General features: G+C 43.3%; 1 protein-coding gene across 7 annotated transcripts in view; it reads right to left on the bottom strand.

Annotated features, from left to right (window-relative positions):
- The window catches only part of rundc3b (RUN domain containing 3b), a 113,943-nt gene extending 96,741 nt beyond the window's left edge, over window positions 1-17,202 (bottom strand). The window contains exon 1 of one of the 7 annotated variants that reach the window (XM_043690335.2): window positions 16,604-17,202. In XM_043690335.2, coding sequence (XP_043546270.1) covers window positions 16,604-16,698 — 95 coding nt within the window. In that variant the 5' untranslated portion in view covers window positions 16,699-17,202. Of the gene's footprint in view, window positions 1-3,260; window positions 3,640-15,263; window positions 15,436-15,457; window positions 16,071-16,603 lie in introns of those variants that run through there. The other 6 variants (XM_087987343.1, XM_043690336.2, XM_043690333.2 and 3 more) reach the window with 6 other exon arrangements.
- Window positions 17,203-17,577: the final 375 nt, after the last annotated feature.

The following is a 17,577-nucleotide window of genomic DNA, read 5'->3' as shown; positions in this document are numbered from 1 at the left end:
TAAAGAATGCAGGAGGAGTAATGGAAAATAATTTAGGGAGGAGTTACTGGAGAATGGAGCTCCAATAGCATACTATAATACAAAGTTATGGGAGATCAGAGTCTCCCATAACTTGCCATTCAATATGATCATGGTTTATTCTATAGCTCAAAGCCATGTTCTGCTTTATCTGACCTCTAAATGTTTATCTAATCTCTTTCTTTCTCGAACACAGCAGCTCTCTCTGGTAGTAAATTCCACAGACTGACCATCTTCTGGGTGAAGAAATCTTTCTCATCTCAATCCTAAATGCGACCTGCCAATATCCTGAGTCTGTGATCCCTGGTTCTAGAATCCCCAATCATAGACCAGATGCAGGCAGGATGTTTCCTATGACATATGCTCCAAATAGATCCATTCTCACCTTTCTAAACTCAAGTAAATACAAACCCAGTAGAAATAATCTCTCCTCACATGACTATCCTGTCATTCCTGGAACCAGTTTAGTGAACACAGGCTGCAATCCCACTGTGGTAAGTATACCTTCGCTTAGGTAGGGTGATCAAAACTACACAATACTCAAGGTGCAGTCTCACCAAGGGCCTGTACAACTGCAATAAGACATCCCTATTTCTGAACTCAAATCCTCTTGCAGTGATAGCCAGTGTACCATTTTCCTTCCGAATTGCTTGCTACATCTGCCAGCCTACTTTCACCGATTGTTGTACAAGGACTCCCAATCCAATTGTATGTCCCAACATATCACCATTCAAATAATAGATGTCCCTCTTCGTCTGTCATAATCAAATTAATCGTGAAGCACATACACTGCAAGTGAACATCTTAAAGCTAACTTCAACAAAGTCCTCATGATAAATTCAGTGCAGGGCTATACTCAAAAAAGTGTCAGACATCGCACTGAGGAGATGTTGCTGAGCTATAGGAAAGCACAGCCAATGGCGAGGGGACACAGGAACATACAAAGCTGTCAGCTGCTATTAAAATCAAAGCTACAGTTAAAACAAGTTTTAAAAAAGGCAACTTCTTTTCCCCTATCAGTTCCTGTTCAAATGATGAAGGACATGAAGCAAAACTAAAATGCTTTTCCATACACAAAAGCAGATTTGTGAAATAGGAACAGATTTGTCAAGTAAAATTAAAAAAAGGTACAAATCACAACACTTTTTTAAAATTCATTGTTGGGAAGAGACTGTTTCAAAGTATGTTCTGATCTAAATCTCTGAAGAGCAGAAAAATGCAAATGCTGGAAGCTTTGAAGGTATTCTGAACTCCAAACAAGCTTACATGCTTAATGATAGGGACCAAGGCAATAGAGAGTCCATTGATTAATACAAAACAGCACTAACACAGCTTGCAGAACCTTGAAATTGGGCAATTAGAAAAAGAAGCTAACTCAAAGACAACTATTTTAAGCATAAGAAACCTACCATGACAGTGCTAACAAAACAAAACAAGAAAGAATCTGACTCTTGAAGCAGGTTATAAATATGTTCAGAAGGTCAGAGCTTGTAGAAGCAACAGCGATAGCATGCACATGGGAGAACAGGTGAGTGTCCCTACAATATGGAGGGCTTGGCCACTGAGTTGAAAACCTGCCTGCATCTTTCAAGTACAACGTACAGAAAAGCAATAACAATCCACAGATGAGCCAACAGGAAAAAAAAACAAGGGTGACAGTCAAGTTGTAAATATTGTAGAGGTCATCACAAAGGAAAACATATCCAGAATGGAAAAAAAAGTGGTTTAACTGCATAGAGCTAAATTATTTTGTACACCGTATTTAGCTAGGAAGCAGATATTCAAGCCTATAAAGATGTCAGACAGTGATTCAGACAAAATCATGTGTGGTTACTGGAGACCTGTCAGACAAAGATTTCAATGATTCATAGGTTGGCAGAGTGTAAAGGAGGAAAGTGGTTTTTAAACTATTGCGATGAAGAATGTACAAAATTAATCTGAAGTGCCAGATGGACACTAGGTGCTTTCTGCAACGTTATGAACTTCACAGACCTGTGTGAAGTTAAATCAGATACCAATCCAAAAGTGAAAAGCTTGAATACAAAGCTTAAGTTCTGGAACAATGCTCACAGAGAAGTCAAATAAATTTAAAGAGACCAATGTTATAGCAAGATCATAACATATAAGAACAGAATTAAGCCATTCAGTCTGCTCCACCATTCAATCATGGTTTATGTGTTTCCCAATCTCCGGTCTTCTCCTGGTCACCCTTAAATCACCTTACTAATCAAGAACCTCTGTCTTTAATACACAGCCACAGCCTTCAGTGGCAATGAATTTCACAGATTCATTAACCTCTGTGAAGAAACTCCTCATTTCAGTTCTAAAAGGGTCATGATTAGATTAGATTACATTACAGTGTGGAAACAGACCCTTCGGCCCAACAAGTCCACACCGACCTGCCGAAGCGTAACCCACCCATACCCCTACATTTACCCCTTACCTAACACTACGGGCAATTTAGCATGGCCAATTCACCTGACCTGCACATCTTTGGACTGTGGGAGGAAACCGGAGCACCCGGAGGAAACCCACGCAGACACAGGGAGAACGTGCAAACTCCACACAGTCAGTCGCCTGAGGTGGGAATTGAACCCGGGTCTCTGGCGCTGTGAGGCAGCAGTGCTAACCATTGTGCCACTCTGCCGCCCATCATTTCACTGAGGCTGTGCCATCATGTCTTAGTCTCTCCTACTAGCGGAAACAGCTTGTCCATGTTCATTCTACCCAGGCTGCTCAGTATTCTAACTTTAAATCAGATTCTCCCTTCATTCTTCTGAACTCCATCAAGTACAGACCCAAAGTCCTCAATTACTCCTCATATGACAAGCCCTCCATCCCCGCAATCGTTCTTTTAAAGTGGCCTCTGGAACCCCTCCCTTAACACATCCTTGTTTCAATATGGGGCCCAAATCTACTCAATATTCCAAATTTGGTCTGACCAGAGTCTTATATAGCCTCAGCTGTACATCTCTGCTCTTGCATTCTAGCCCTCTTGAAACTTCGGCTAACATTACATGTGCTTCAACTGCCACCTGAACCTGTACATTAATCTTAAGAGAATCCTGAACTAGGACTCTGTGCTTCAGATTTCTGAATCCCTTCTCCATTTAGAAAATAGTCTACATCTCTATACCTCCTACAATCATGGATAAACTTACGCTATTGCATCTGCCACTTCTTTGCCCACTTTACCAGCCTCTTGAAGACCTTCTGCAGCCTCCCTGCTTCCTCAACATTACCTGTCCCTCCACTTATCGTTGTGTCTTCTGCAACAATGTCCTCAGTCTCTTCGTCCAGATCGTTAACGTATCACTTGAATGGTTGTAGTCCCAACACTGGCTACAGCAGAACTGCAATAGTCATTAGCAGTCAGAATTTCAGGTATTAGATGTGAAAGCGTAGCTATTTGGGAGTAAAAATAAGTTAAAATCTCAAAATTGATAATCTTTAATTCTCCAAAATGCGATTCAGTGTTTTGGAGGCCACGCCAACTGACTCAAAAAAAAAAGTGCAAGACAGAGGAGGAAGGACTGTAGAAAAACAAAATTTTGATGCAAAAGTCATACAATGAAAAGACTGCCTTGCCAAACACAGCAAATGCAAGTTAGCAGAGTCAGCTGAAAAGATTTTCAAATCAAGTCAGAGAGCACATTATCCCACGAGCAGACAATGGAGAAAAAGCCAACAGCCCACATGTTCACAATCACAAGATACAGCCACTTTACCTTTTGTGTGCCATGCATGGAAACAAAAAAAAAGGGGACTAGCTGGAATAACAAGCAGTTGCTAATGCACAGGAACAGTCATGTCTGCACGTAATGGTAACTTGGAGCTCAAAATGTATACAGTAAAATGAAAGATAACTGCAAGTATAAAGTGGATAAAAAGGGGGATGTTTGGATTGAAATTCAGCAGGAGACACATGCACATCTGGAGTTAATTCAATACAGTTTTATATTCATCACCAGTATTATGTTATCTACACAAAACAGTGTGGGGTATTTCAATTTGCTTAAGTAGAGATGCCAAGCTAAGAACCTCACTGTTTCATTGTGATTCCAAGTCAGTCTAATTTTTCATTTTAAAAAATTAAATACCTTTCGGAGTATAATACATTCCACAAAGAATATAATTATGATAAGGTTATTTCCATCAGCTAAGATAGATCACCTGCGACTCAGTCTAAAATGTAATACTGTGAAGTGTACTCAAGGCAAAATTAATACAAGTTCATTGAATAAAATTAGTCCTTTTACTACAATGTCAGACCAAAACACCATTTGTCCAAGACATTGAATCCTTCATTATTTTGGCACAACTTGCTTTTAATAAGCGTTTCCTGAAGTGATTTTCTTTTTAAAGCAGCCAGAAATCATGACAAATATTAAACCACTGATACTTCGATATAGAAAAAGGATGAGCTATTCAATACTTATTTATTGGGAGCACGAGAACTGCCATCTTGAAGTAATAGGCCACCATATAATCTCAACATTACTTTAGCTGCAGGACATTTATGGCTTTTTGGAGTTGAGCCATATTCAAACTGAACAGTCACATTGCTGGCACTATTATTGGAGTTGATAAAGCTGAAATGTGGGATACCATTATGTTCGAAATGAAAACCATTCCTAACCTTTATAAATTGAGTTTTTTTTTAAAACAAAAGAAAAATTCTTAACTAGATTGCCACCATTTTAAAGCCTACAGTTTTCTTTGAAACTCAGACTCTCAAAGTTCACCAAATTCAAAATATAGTTTGTTAACACTGCCTTGCATAACCCTGGTCTACTTTCTCTCAGTGGAGATTGAACGCATCTGCTCCATTCCAGTAGATCAAGCACCAACTGTACAACTTGCAGTCCCATTTCAGATAATATAAATGATTTAGATGTGTACATAGGAGGCATGGTTAGTAAGTTTGCAGAGGACAGCAAAATTGGAGGTGTAGTGGACAGCGAAGAGGGTTACCTCCGATTACAACAAGATCTGGACCAGATGGGCCAGTGGGCTGAGGAGTGGCAGATGGAGTTTAATTCAGATAAATGAGAGGTGCTGCATTTTGGGAAAGCAAATCTTAGCAGGACTTATACACTTAATGGTAAGGTCCTAGGGAGTGGTGCTGAACAAAGACCTTGGAATGCAGGTTCATAGCTCCTTGAAAGTGGAGTCGCAGGTAGATAGGATAGTGAAGGCGGCGTTTGGTATGCTTTCCTTTATTGGTCAGAGTATTGAGTACAGGAGTTGGGAGGTCATGTTGCGGCTGTACAGGACATTGGTTAGGCCACTGTTGGAATATTGCGTGCGATTCTGGTCTCCTTCCTATCGGAAAGATGTTGCGAAACTTGAAAGGGCTCAAAAAAGATTTACATGTTGTCAGGGTTGGAGGATCTGAGCTACAGGGAGAGGCTGAACAGGCTGGTGCTGTTTTCTCTGGAGCGTCGGAGACTGAGGGGTGACCTTATAGAGGTTTACAAAATTGAGGGGCATGGATAGGATAAATAGTCAAAGTCTTTTCCCTGGGGTCGGGGAGTCCAGAACTAGAGGGCATAGGTTTAGGGTGACAGGGGAAAGATATACAAGAGACCTAAAGGGCAACTTTTTCACACAGAGGGTGGTACGTGTACGGAATGAGCTACTAGAGGATGTGGTGGAGGCTGGTACAATTACAACATTTAAAAGGCATATGAATAGGAAGGGTTTGGAGGGATATGGGCTGGGTGCTGGCAGGTGGTACTAGATTGGGTTGGGATATCTGGTCGGCATGGACGGGTTGGACTGAAGCGTCTGTTTCCATGCTGTACATCTCTATGACTCTATGCTAAACAAAGAGACCTTGGAGTGCATGTGCATAGTTCCTTGAAGTAGAGTGGAAGTAGATAAGATAGTAAAGACAGCCTTTGGTATGCTGTCCTTTACTGGTCAGAGTATAGAGAATAGGAGTTGGGATATCATATTGCGGCTGTAGAGGACATTGGTTAGACTGCTGCTGGAATATCACTTGCAATTCTGGTGTCCTTTCTATTGGAAGGATGTTGTGAAACTTGTAAGGGTTCAGAAAAGATTAACATGAATGTTGCCAGGTTTCAAGGATTTGAGCTATAGGGAGAGGCTGAATAGGCTGGGGCTGTTTTCCCTGGAGTGGAGGCGGAGGGGTGACCTTATAGAGGACTATAAAATCATGAGGGGTATGGATAGGATAAACAATGTCTTTTCCCTGGAGTGGGAGAGTCCAGCACCAGAGGGCATAGGTTTAGGGTGAGAGAGAAAAAAAAAGATAAAAAGGGACCTCACTTTCACACAAATGGTGGTGTGTGCGTGGAATGAGCTGCCAGAGAAAGTGGTGGAGGGTGGTACAATTACAACATTTAAAAAGGCATATGAATAGGAAGCATTTAGAGGGATACGGGCCAAGTGGGACTAGATTAGGTTAAGATATCTGGTTGGCATGGACAAGTTGGACCGAATGGTCTGTTCCCATGCTGTACATCTCGATGACTAAGTGAGATCGATTGTATTCCATAATTGAAGTGTCGGGTAACAGTCATAAATATAGCGAAAAGCTAGTTTAAGTGGGAGCAAGTGATCTTGAATGTGCAGTTTGTAAAATCATTCAGGAGAAAAGAAAACAAATCATTTCTGAATAACAAAAGTTTGTTTGAAATTTGAATGAAAGAAGCTGGTTTACGAACCTTATTACATATTAATCTCAAAGACTGAGAATCCTATTGAGCATTTGACAGAAATGATACCTTTGGAAAGGAAACATTACATTAATTTCTAGTCAAGTCCAGTGAAAGAAATCATACCAACAATGTTAAATAAGGAGGTGTGTCAATCTACAATTAAGGTTTTCTCTGGTGAAAGCACTTGCTCATTCAGAGAAAAAAGGCAACTTTTTAAAACATGGACAATACGTTTGCATAAGCTTACTATAAAGGGCTGCCAATTTATGCAATGTACCCATATCTGGGAGGATATTCATGCAGGAGAATTCCATTCCCACATTTTTAGCATTCAGATAAATTTTCTAAATAACCTATTCCTTTAATGTTAATTCACACATCTGGGAGTAGGTGGGACTTGAACCCAGGCCTCCTAGGTCAGAGGTGGGGACACTCTCACTATCTCAATAATGCAATAATTATGTAAACAGAAGATGGCTTCAACCTCTGACCTGTCCGCCCAGCATGCCCCCAGTACACCACACATGCTTTCTTCAGCATTACAACCTTGCAGATTTCACCTTGGCCTCTGTCATTGTGCAATAAGAAAATATCCAACATTTCCCAGCTACTTTAATAGAATCATTTGTAATAACCTGATAGGCATATATTGGGTTTATTCAAGTGCTGCTAAGACTTCTATTTCAACTGTGCAAGTGTACTTAGAGGGAGTTAAAAATCTCAGCCCAAGTTTCATGAATGGAGCATTAGTTCTTGACAGGAATGGACTTTGAGCTGATGGCATCTTCACATCCCAGGCTTATGAAAATTTAATATTAAGGAACTGAACCTATTCAAACATCCACAGCATAAGGAGCTCTATTAAAGCTCCATACAGAAAATGCATTTATAAAGATAAATGTAGCATGGGTTGTCAAAGATTTTTCAGTTTTGCCAAGCCAGTCTGCCTCTGTGCCACTTAGTCTTCAGGACTTGCTTTGATTCAATGTGTAGACTCAAGCATAAAGTTATATAGTCATATAATAGACTAGGCAAGCAGAGAAAACTGGTGGATTTCAACTTGAAGTAGAAGATGGTTAAGCTCAGATCAAGGCTGACAAACCTGACTAGTTTAAAGAGAAACAAGGAGCTGTGCAGGAACAGAGGGATTTATTCAGATGTACAAACGTGTACATAAGCTCTAAAGGTCAATGGACAGATGAAAGAGAAGGAAGTAAGTTTTTTGTGAATTATACAGAGGCTTGGTCAGACTACATCAGTTTTGAATAATCGGCCCAAAACAAATAGACAGACTAGTCAAGGAGGTTGAGGAGGAATGTGTGGAATTTCTTTTTGCCCAGAAGGTGGTGGAACTCACTACATGGAGAAAGTGAGGTCTGCAGATGCTGGAGATCAAAGTTGAAACTTTATTGCTGGAACAGCACAGCAGGTCAGGCAGCATCCAGGGAACAGGAGATTCGATGTTTCGGGCACAGGCCCTTCTTCAGGAATGAGCAGAGAGTGTTCAGCAGAAGATCAAAGGTAGGGAGGAGGGACTTGGAGGAGGGGCGTTGGAAATGTGATAGGTGGAAAGAGGTCAAGGTGAGGGTGATAGGTCGGAGTAGGATGGAGGCGGAGAGGTCAAGAAGAAGACTGCAGGTCAGGAAGGCGGTGCCGGGCTGGAGGGATTCAGCTGAGACAAGGTGGGGGGAGGGGGGGGATGAAGAAACTGGTGAAGTCCAAGTTCATCCCCTGTGGTTGGAGGGTTCCCAGTCGGAAGATAAGACGCTCCTCCTCCGACCGTCGCGTTGTTGTGGTTTGGCGGTGGATGAGTCCAATGACCTGCATATCCTCGGTGGAGTGGGAGGGGTAGTTGAAATGCTGTGCTACAGGGTGGTTGGGTTGGTTCGTCCGGGTGGCCCAGAGGTGCTCTCTGAATTGCTCCGCAAGTAGGCGGCCTGTCTCCCCAATATAGAAGAGGCCACACCGGCTGCAGCGGATGCAGTAGATGATGTGGGTGGAGGTGCAGGTGAATCTGTGGCGGATATGGAAGTTTCCTTTGGGGCCTTGGAGAGAAGTGAGGGGGGAGGTGTGGGCGCAAGTGTTGCACCTCCTGCGGTTGCAAGGGAAGGTGCTGGGAGTGGAGGTTGGGTCGGTGGGGGTGTGGATCTGACAAGGGAGTCGCGGAGGGAGTGGTCTCTACGGAAAGCTGATAGGGGAGGGGAGGGAAATATATCCTTGGTGCTGGGGTCTGTTTGGAGGTGGCGGAAGTGACGGCGGATGATGCGCTGTACATGGAGATTGGTGGGGTGGTAGGTGAGGACCAGTGGGGTTCTGTCCTGGTGGCGGTTGGAGGGGCGGGGCTCAAGGGCGGAGGAGCGGGAAGTGGAGGAGATGCGGTGGAGGGCACCGTCGACCACGTCGGGGGGGAAATTGCGGTCCTTGAAGAAGGAGGCCATCTGTGTTGTACGTATTTTGAACTGGTCCGCCTGGGAGCAGAAATGCAAAAGGTGGTAGAGGCAGAAACCCTGATAACATTTTTTTGTAGTATTTAGTTGGGCACTCTTATGATGCCAATGCATATAAGGCTATGGGCCAAGTGCTGGAAAAACTGATTGGATAAGTTAAGTGATGGTTTTCGACTGGTGTAGACTTGATGTACTTAAGAGCCTTTTTTATGCTTGATGACTGGGATTCCAGTGTACAGTCAGAGGGATATCAGGTCATATAAAAGTATCTTACACATCCTAGTGATTAAAAAGTAGCCATGATGTTATGGAACTAGACAACAAGGGCTAACTTTAACCCCAAATATGGTTGGGTTGGGGTCACAGGAAGTGGATTGTACCAATCTTAAACCTGACCTCAAACTATTAGAACTTAACAGGGACTGCCCCAGAGATGAACAGGTACCCAACCTGCTAACAGGCTTATTATGCCTTAAATATATAGAGATCAGAGGCCTTATACATTTTACACTTGAACTTTGACTTTTCCAGAGAAGCAAGGGCAGCTTCAATGAAAAGGCAAGTGTCTTGACTGCATTGGGTGTGGACCCGAAGGAGCAATGATGCTTTCTTAGTTCCCTGACATAGCATTCATACCCATCCCCAACACTACCAACTCTCCCATCCCTGAAGAAGGGCTAATGCCCGAAACGTCGATTCTCCTGTTCCCTAGATGCTGCCTGACCTGCTGCGCTTTTCCAGCAACACATTTCCATCTCTGATCTCCAGCATCTGCAGACCTCACTTTCTCCTCAAATCTCCCATCCACCAGGCCAGGGAACAGCACCCAAGCATCACGCATCCTGTGCCACCCCTCTGTCAAATCACTGCAGGTTTAGGGATCCATCAGTTCTCATTGTCTGAAAGGTTAACCAATGGGTTCCTTAACTGCTCCTGCGTGGCCAGTCTCCTACAGCATTCCTCGTTCAACAGCAAGCTGAGCCCATCAGACTGACTTCCAAGCACAGATCTAGTTAGACAAACATGCCATGGAGATAAGATTCTGGAGCCTGCAGGGAAACCCTGATAGCTCAGCTTCAACTCTGCAACCAAACTTGGCAAATCCTCTGCCCGAAAACCTTACCGACAACAGCATAGAATTCAATCCCCCATTGCAATTTGAGAGTGAGGAGCTGCCAGACCTCAAAAAGCAGTTCTTAAATAGGCTTCTGCTGCTAGTGTCCTCGGAGGGTCAAATGTTGGCCACTCAAGTGCCTTTTTTGATTCCACTGAGCCTATCCCAAACAAAACAAACAGGACGTTTGCTGACACTTCTCCAGTCAATAGACAAGACACTCACTTAGTTTTCAGGCTTTGCTAGGCTTCTCTCTTTTCTCTAAAGAGCCAGGGATACTGAATCAGTTGAAATAGATAAAACTGTGATACACAAAGGCCAAAGGAATATGCATCAAAACATTCATAAATAGAGTCAAGATACAGGTCAGCCACAATTTAATTGAATAATAGAACAGGTTCAAGGGTTGAATGGCCTATTCATTGGTGTCCTGTTTTTGTTTGATCTGTCAATGTGAAAAACAAAAAGAAACTATTCCAAAACTTAAGAGGAGAAAGATACCATAAGGGGAAACATGAGAGCAAAAGAATATTTTAATGTCACATTGCACCATATTTGAGGTATGAATAATGCATACTTAAATACATCATATAGCAATTTCTCCTGCAAAAATAATGTATTTTTCCTTATTAGCAGGGTACACAAGCTAACTATTTAGTGAACAGCAGTATATATGCTTGATAAGACACAAACTTGGGCTTCCTCACAGATTAGGTTTAGCCATTATGGCTACAGCTTGCTGGTTTCAAATTACATTTTGACAAGATGCACAGTATCAGGTACACATGACTCATGACTAGTTATATAATGTTTTTCAATGACAATTGATGTTCAAACTCTTCCTCACACTCACTTCTTTCTACATATTTTTTAAAAAATCTTTCACAACCCAAGAACTCCCAATGTTCTTTCAACTCTCAATCTTGTGCGTGCCTAAATCACTCACCTTGGTCCCAAGCTTACAAGTGGTTTTCCCCCCCCGCCCCCTCATCCTTTTCCATGTCTCTTCCGCAAAACCTCTGACATAAGCTTTTGGTCATCTGTCCAATAGGATCACTGACTGTTATATTTTATGCTCCTTTGAAGCACCCTTGAGATTTTTGATAATATTAAAGGCATTATATAAATATAACATGTAAAATATTGTTGTAGCTCTGGAGGTAACATACCTAAAGAACCAGAAAGACACCCAGGGCAAAGTCAATAAGTGACAGGTTCACCACTTCTACGTAAAGACCTTCAAGAGGTTCAAAAAAGATTGCGATGCCATACAGTATTTGGTGCAGTTTCCCCCACTTTGCAAGCTTGTTAAAGCAAACCAGGGAGGTTCCATGAAGGTCACAGGAGTGGAAAAACTGGAACCCAGCTAACAGCTCACAAGGTACATAACTGCAAAACCCAGTCCAACCACAACTATCCGATCAAGAACAATACATCTTAACATGCATGAACTAGGTAATATGACATTCAACCATTTGGCAGCATAGTCATTTCAGTTATTCTCATGGATGGTAAGAGGTAAAAACAAGGGCTGCAGATGCTGGAAACCTGAGTCTAGATTAGAGTGGTGCTGGAAAAGCACAGCAGGTCAGGCAGAATCCGAGGAGCAGGAAAATCAATTTTCCTGCTCCTCGGATGCTGCCTGACCTGCTGTGCTTTTCCAGCACCACTCTAATCTCGACTCATGGATGATAAGAGCCAACATTACATAATGCCATAGATCACCAGGCTGCAATGAAGTGGGGAGAAGGGAAGAATAAGAATATTTAAAGCATTTTTAATCTATTTTTATACTTTTTAAATAAGTCACAAGAGGAAGATTAGGTAACATTTCCCACCATCGTATGATTAAGATTAGGACATATTACTTTTACTTCCCATTTCTTCTGTCTTAATTGCTATCACACAAGCAACAGAAGAAGAAGTGAAAGCAAATTTACAGCTCAGAGTCAGAGATGCACAGCATGGAAACAGAACCTTCGATCCAACCCGCCTAACAATTTGTTACCTATAATGTGAGAATTTCATTTAATTTTTTTTGTCCAGGTTAAAACAAACAGGTGACAACACTAATAAACAGTGTGGCACTCTAGACACTGTCACCCACTGCTCTTCTTCACAATGTTATTGCTTTACACGAGCAAAGGCAGGGTATATTATGGAAACAGTTAAGCAGGAGGGATGACTTCTTTGCACATGTGCATGGTCCAAAGAACCGTAGCAGAACACAATCAACTGGAGGTAAGTTATACGATCTGGGCAACCAACTCCGCTGAGATTGACCAGTTCAGCTCAAGCCAAACCACAAATCTGGGGCCTCCCTGGTCTATATAGATCAACAGATCTTCTGTCCATACACTTTATACAACTTCATAATTGGAGATAATCCGACTGAAAATTGAACACTTTAAACAGCATCTTCGATGTAACAAAGCATCTTCAGACACTTCACAAGAGCAATTACAGAAAAAAGGAGACATACAGCTGATATTATGCAATATTTTAAGGTTACAAACTTAAATGTGTCTAAGGCATTGTATGAGGTCAATGTGATTTTATAATGACAATGCAGAAAAACCTTTTAATATACTGTGTCAAATTTTGGCTCAATATCAAATTTTGTTTGATAATGTTCCAAATACATTCCTTGGGCCATCTTACAAGAGTCAGATGTACAGCACAGAAACAGACCCTTCAGTCCAATTTGTCCATACTGACCAGATATGGTAAATTAATCTAATCCCATTTGCCAGTATTTGGCCTGAATCCCTCTAAACCCTTCTTATTGATATACCCATCCAGATGCCTTTTAAAATGTTGTAATTGCACCAGCCTCCCACTTCCTGTGGCAGCTCATTCCATACACATGCCACCCGGTGAAAAGGTTGCCCCTCAAGACCCTTTTAAAATCTTACCACTCTCACCCTAAACCTGCCCTCTGGACTACCCCACCCCTGGGAGGAGACCTTATCTATTTACCCTATCCATGCTGCTCAATTTTATAAACTTCTACAAGATCACCCCTCAGCCTCCAATGCTCCAGGGAGGATAGTACCAGCCTATAGCTCAGATCCTCCAAATCTGGCAACATCCTTTCTGAACCCTTTTGGAGTTTCACAATATCCTTCCTGAAGTGGCCTAACCAATGCCCTGTACAGCTGCAACATGACCTCCCAACTTCTATAGTTTAGAAGAGAGTGGTGCTGGAAAAGCACAGCAGGTCAGGCAGCATTCAAGGAGCAGGAAAATCGGCATTTCGGGCAAAAGCCTTTCATCAGGAATAGAAGCAGGAAGCCTCCAGGCAGGAGAAATAAATTGGGGGGAGGGAAAAAAGAGAAGCGCTGGGGAGAAGGTAGCAAAGAGTACAATAGGTGAATGGGAGTGGGGATGGAGGTGATAGGTCAGAGGGGAGGGTGGAGCAGATAGGTGGGAAGGGAGATTGGCAAGTGGGGACAGTGAGGACAGTGCTGAGCTGGAAAGTTGGAACTGCGGTAAGGTGAGGGGAGGGGAAATGAGGAAACTGGTGGAGTCCACATTGATGACCTGGGGTTGAAGTGTTCCAAGGCGGAAGATGAGGCGTTCTTCCTTTAGGCGTCGGGTGGCGAGAGAGCGGCGGTGAAGGCGGCCCAGGACCTGCGTGTCCTCAGAGTGGGAGGGGGGAGTTGAAATGTTGGGCCACAGGACGGTGGGGTTGATTGGTGCGGGTGTCCCAGAGATGTTCCCTAAAGCGCTCTGCTAGGAGGCGTCCAGTCTCCCCATTGTAGAGGAGACCGCATCGGGAGCAATGGATACCATAAATGATATTGGTGGATGTGCAGGTAAAACTCCTATACTCAATGCACTGACCAATAAAGTAAAGCATATCAAAAGCCTTCTTCACTACCTTATCTGTGATTCCACTTTCAAGGAACTATGAACCTGCGCTCCAAGGTCTTTGTTCAGCAACACTCCCCAGGAACTTTCCATTAAGCATACAAGTCCTGCCCTCATTTGCCTTTCCAAAATGGAACATGTTAAATGCACAATTTACAGTAGTCAAGTGTAAAATGACAGTTAGTAGGCAGGTACAAGCAACATATTATAGGTCAGGTTAGAGAGTTCCCTTTGTTAAGAGCAGCGCAAGCTAATAAATTTTGCACATAAATTATTCAATTGAAAAGCACTGATGAGTTTACTGGCAACGGTTATTAGATGAAAAATAAAACTACTGGCGATTTGGTGATGAGAAAACTGTTCAGTTGTGCATAAGAGCATGGTCTGGATATAAACAAAAAGGGCTGGAGGGCTCGAGATACAATGGTTGTCTCCCTACATTTGAGCTAGGAGGCTTGCGTTCAAGACCCACTTCCTCAAGAGATGTGATAATATCTCTGATCCGGTTGATTAGAAAATGTCTCAGTCAGGGATGGTGGAATTTTAGACAGGAAATTTTAAATACTCGGGTCCAGATAACTACAGGAAAAGGAACTGATAGTGGCCTGAGTGAAAATGTGTAACAGCCCAGTGTTCCAGGATCTCCAGAGTTCTTCAAAACTTTTACCAGGAGAATAGGGGAGAAAGGTCACCAAGGGATTTAAACACAGCCATGGGAAATTCAAGTGGAGGTACTGGTGAACCAAAAGTTACCATGGACCAAGGTTGACGGAGTGGATCAGATTAGATTCCCTACAGTATGGGAACAGGCCCTTCAGCCTAACAGGTCCACACAGACCCTCCAACAGTAACCCACCCAGACCATTCCCCTACCCTATAATTACCCCTGACTAATACACCTAACACTATGGGCAATTTAGCATGGTCAATTCACCTGACCAGCACATCTTTGGATTTGGATGGACAAGATTTCGCTTTCGGATGAAATACTTTCTGGAGTCAAACAAAATATTTGAATCCGTAGTAGGATTTTCACTACCAGAGAAGCCCTCCGGTCCTTTACTTATGAAAGGAAGCGGTTTAAGTATCTTGTACAGCATTCCAATCGCACCATTTACTCACATTAAGCAATATCGATTAGTCACTGCGTGTGCACAGCAGGAAGGGGAAACACAAGTCAGTGTTTGTACACCTTGAATGAAACGGGACAAAAATATTTCTAACTTCTAGATGAAGTTAGTTAATTGGGGGAGGGGGAATAAAGTATTCCTGAAACGAGAGCGCAAGGTGACAACAAAAACATCCAGCAAACCCACAGGGAGCTGTCCGACCTCGAGCTGCAGGCGGGGAAAGAAGAGAGCCCTGCTATTTCCCGGTCGGTCACTTCCACCTCCTGGTGCTCAGTGTAACCCTCGGGTCAGCAGCAAAATGCACTTATACATTTCTATGGCTGGAAGCTGATAGACAGGGAATAGAAATGGCCCTGCACCGTGTGGACAGTCATTGCAACAATCAGGGGCTAAACATTAATCTACCGAGCCTCAACTTTGTTGATCCAATCTTAATATTTGAATCGGATTCGATTAGCCAATTGGAAAATTTAACAGCACATGATTTTTCTTCCCCTTCTTCACTCCGAGCGGTTCCCTAGCTGCCAGCAAGCGGACTCTTAGCCTGATCCAGTTCGTTTGCAGTGAGAACACACTGCAGCCAGTGCACACCACTGAGGCAGGCACCTCCTCTGCAGGACTCGACAAACTGGCTCCCCTAGCTGATCTCTCCACGCTTCAGGCTCACTGCCTTTATTCCTGATAAAGGGCTTTTGCCCGAAACGTCGATTTCGCTGCTCCTTGGATGCTGCCTGAACTGCTGTGCTCTTCCAGCACCACTGATCCAGAATCTGGTTTGTCCCATTCGCCTCATGTCGCCTCCTGATTACCCCGTCCTTCACAAAGACACTGGCACCAGGATTGGGATTCACTGAAAGGGGCTGGGTTGTGGGATGGTCCCAGTCACAAAAAAAAACTTGGCAAGTGCCCTACACAAATGGACATGTAGTAAACTCAACAATATTGAGTTTTTTTAAAAAATAGAGTGGGAACAATCAGTGTGTCTGTGAAAGGTTCACTCCATGATTTGACAGTATCCGATGCACAGCTTATAGAACAGACTGGGACAACTGCATGAGGAACTGCACACAACCCCAAAGTAATTCACCCAACAAAATGATGCAAAATAGCCCTTGAAATCAAGAGCTTTATTTTATAACAGTGCAGATTAGCGGCCAGCAAACCAATGTTAAGGGACAGAAATTGCAAGGAAGTAACGCGTACACACACACACACACACACACACAATCTGTTAGCTTCACTGGGATTCTCTGAAGCCAAGCCCCACCGATCCCACCGGGAGAAATGACAGACAAAGGGCAGTAATGTTTCAGGCAGGAAGCCTCGGTTTACCTGCAAACGGTGATGAGGTTTTTCCGTTCCACTGCAGCGTTCCTCGCCAAGCTCTTCTTTCGCGAGAAATGTAGTCCCAGGCTGATAGAAGCCATTCTCTCTCTTAAAAAAACAGATACGAATCAGAACCAAAGTGAACTCTGGCAGGAGTTGAGGGGCGGTGGGGGATGCTGAATGATCTGCGGTGCACGGTGCTCCAGGAGCAGATTGTGGGAGCAGGCTGTATGCTCATCCGTGCAGCCGGCTTCAGCCACAACAGAGCCCAGATTCAGCCAAAATAAACCTGCAGCTGCTGCAGCAAAGAAACCCCACACAGCAGCAAACAGGGAAGCAAATGATTTGGAACTGCCAACGAGAATGAGCTGTAGTCCAGAGGCACTTGTGCATCAGGATCAATGCAATATGCAACAGCTTTGTACAATAATATTTTCAGTAGACCTGCAAGTGTTAGCTTTGCACATGCTTGGTATTCCGCACAGCTAATAACCTGGTTTCCCCTGCCTCCCTCCGGTATTTGGGAGCCCAGTACTAGCTGTGTCCATTACTGCCTTTTCCCAGCACAAACAGACCCAACGAGAAACTGGGAAACAAGCTGCTCTCCATCCAGTTTCCTTCTGTCACACACCACGGGACCGGAAGTTTACAGCTTGAATTGCCTTTAAAGGGACACACCGACAGTCTGACCTCACCCAGGCAAAGCATAGGGAGGGTCTACACATACACATTGTTCCCCAACCCCTCCCCGCAGGATAGCAACATCGAAACACAAAAACCGGCTGGTGTTACACTCTATTGCTTCGCTGTGTACGACTTCAAAAGCGGTCGTTGTGCTACAAAGACAAATATTGCCAATGCTGGAAATCAGAACCCGGAAATGATGGATATGTCCAGCTGTACTTTGCATGATCTGCAGAGAACAATAACCGAACCTGTTCAGTACTGCTTTTTTTTAGCTGTTTATTTATAAATCACTG

The sequence above is a fragment of the Chiloscyllium plagiosum genome, unplaced genomic scaffold (assembly GCF_037043375.1).
Source record: "Chiloscyllium plagiosum isolate Xiang-an unplaced genomic scaffold, Cpla_swu_hap1 HiC_scaffold_5, whole genome shotgun sequence".
NCBI lineage: Eukaryota > Metazoa > Chordata > Chondrichthyes > Orectolobiformes > Hemiscylliidae > Chiloscyllium > Chiloscyllium plagiosum.
The sequence above is the reverse complement of the archived record's forward strand: the minus strand, read 5'-3'. Positions and strand labels throughout refer to the sequence as shown.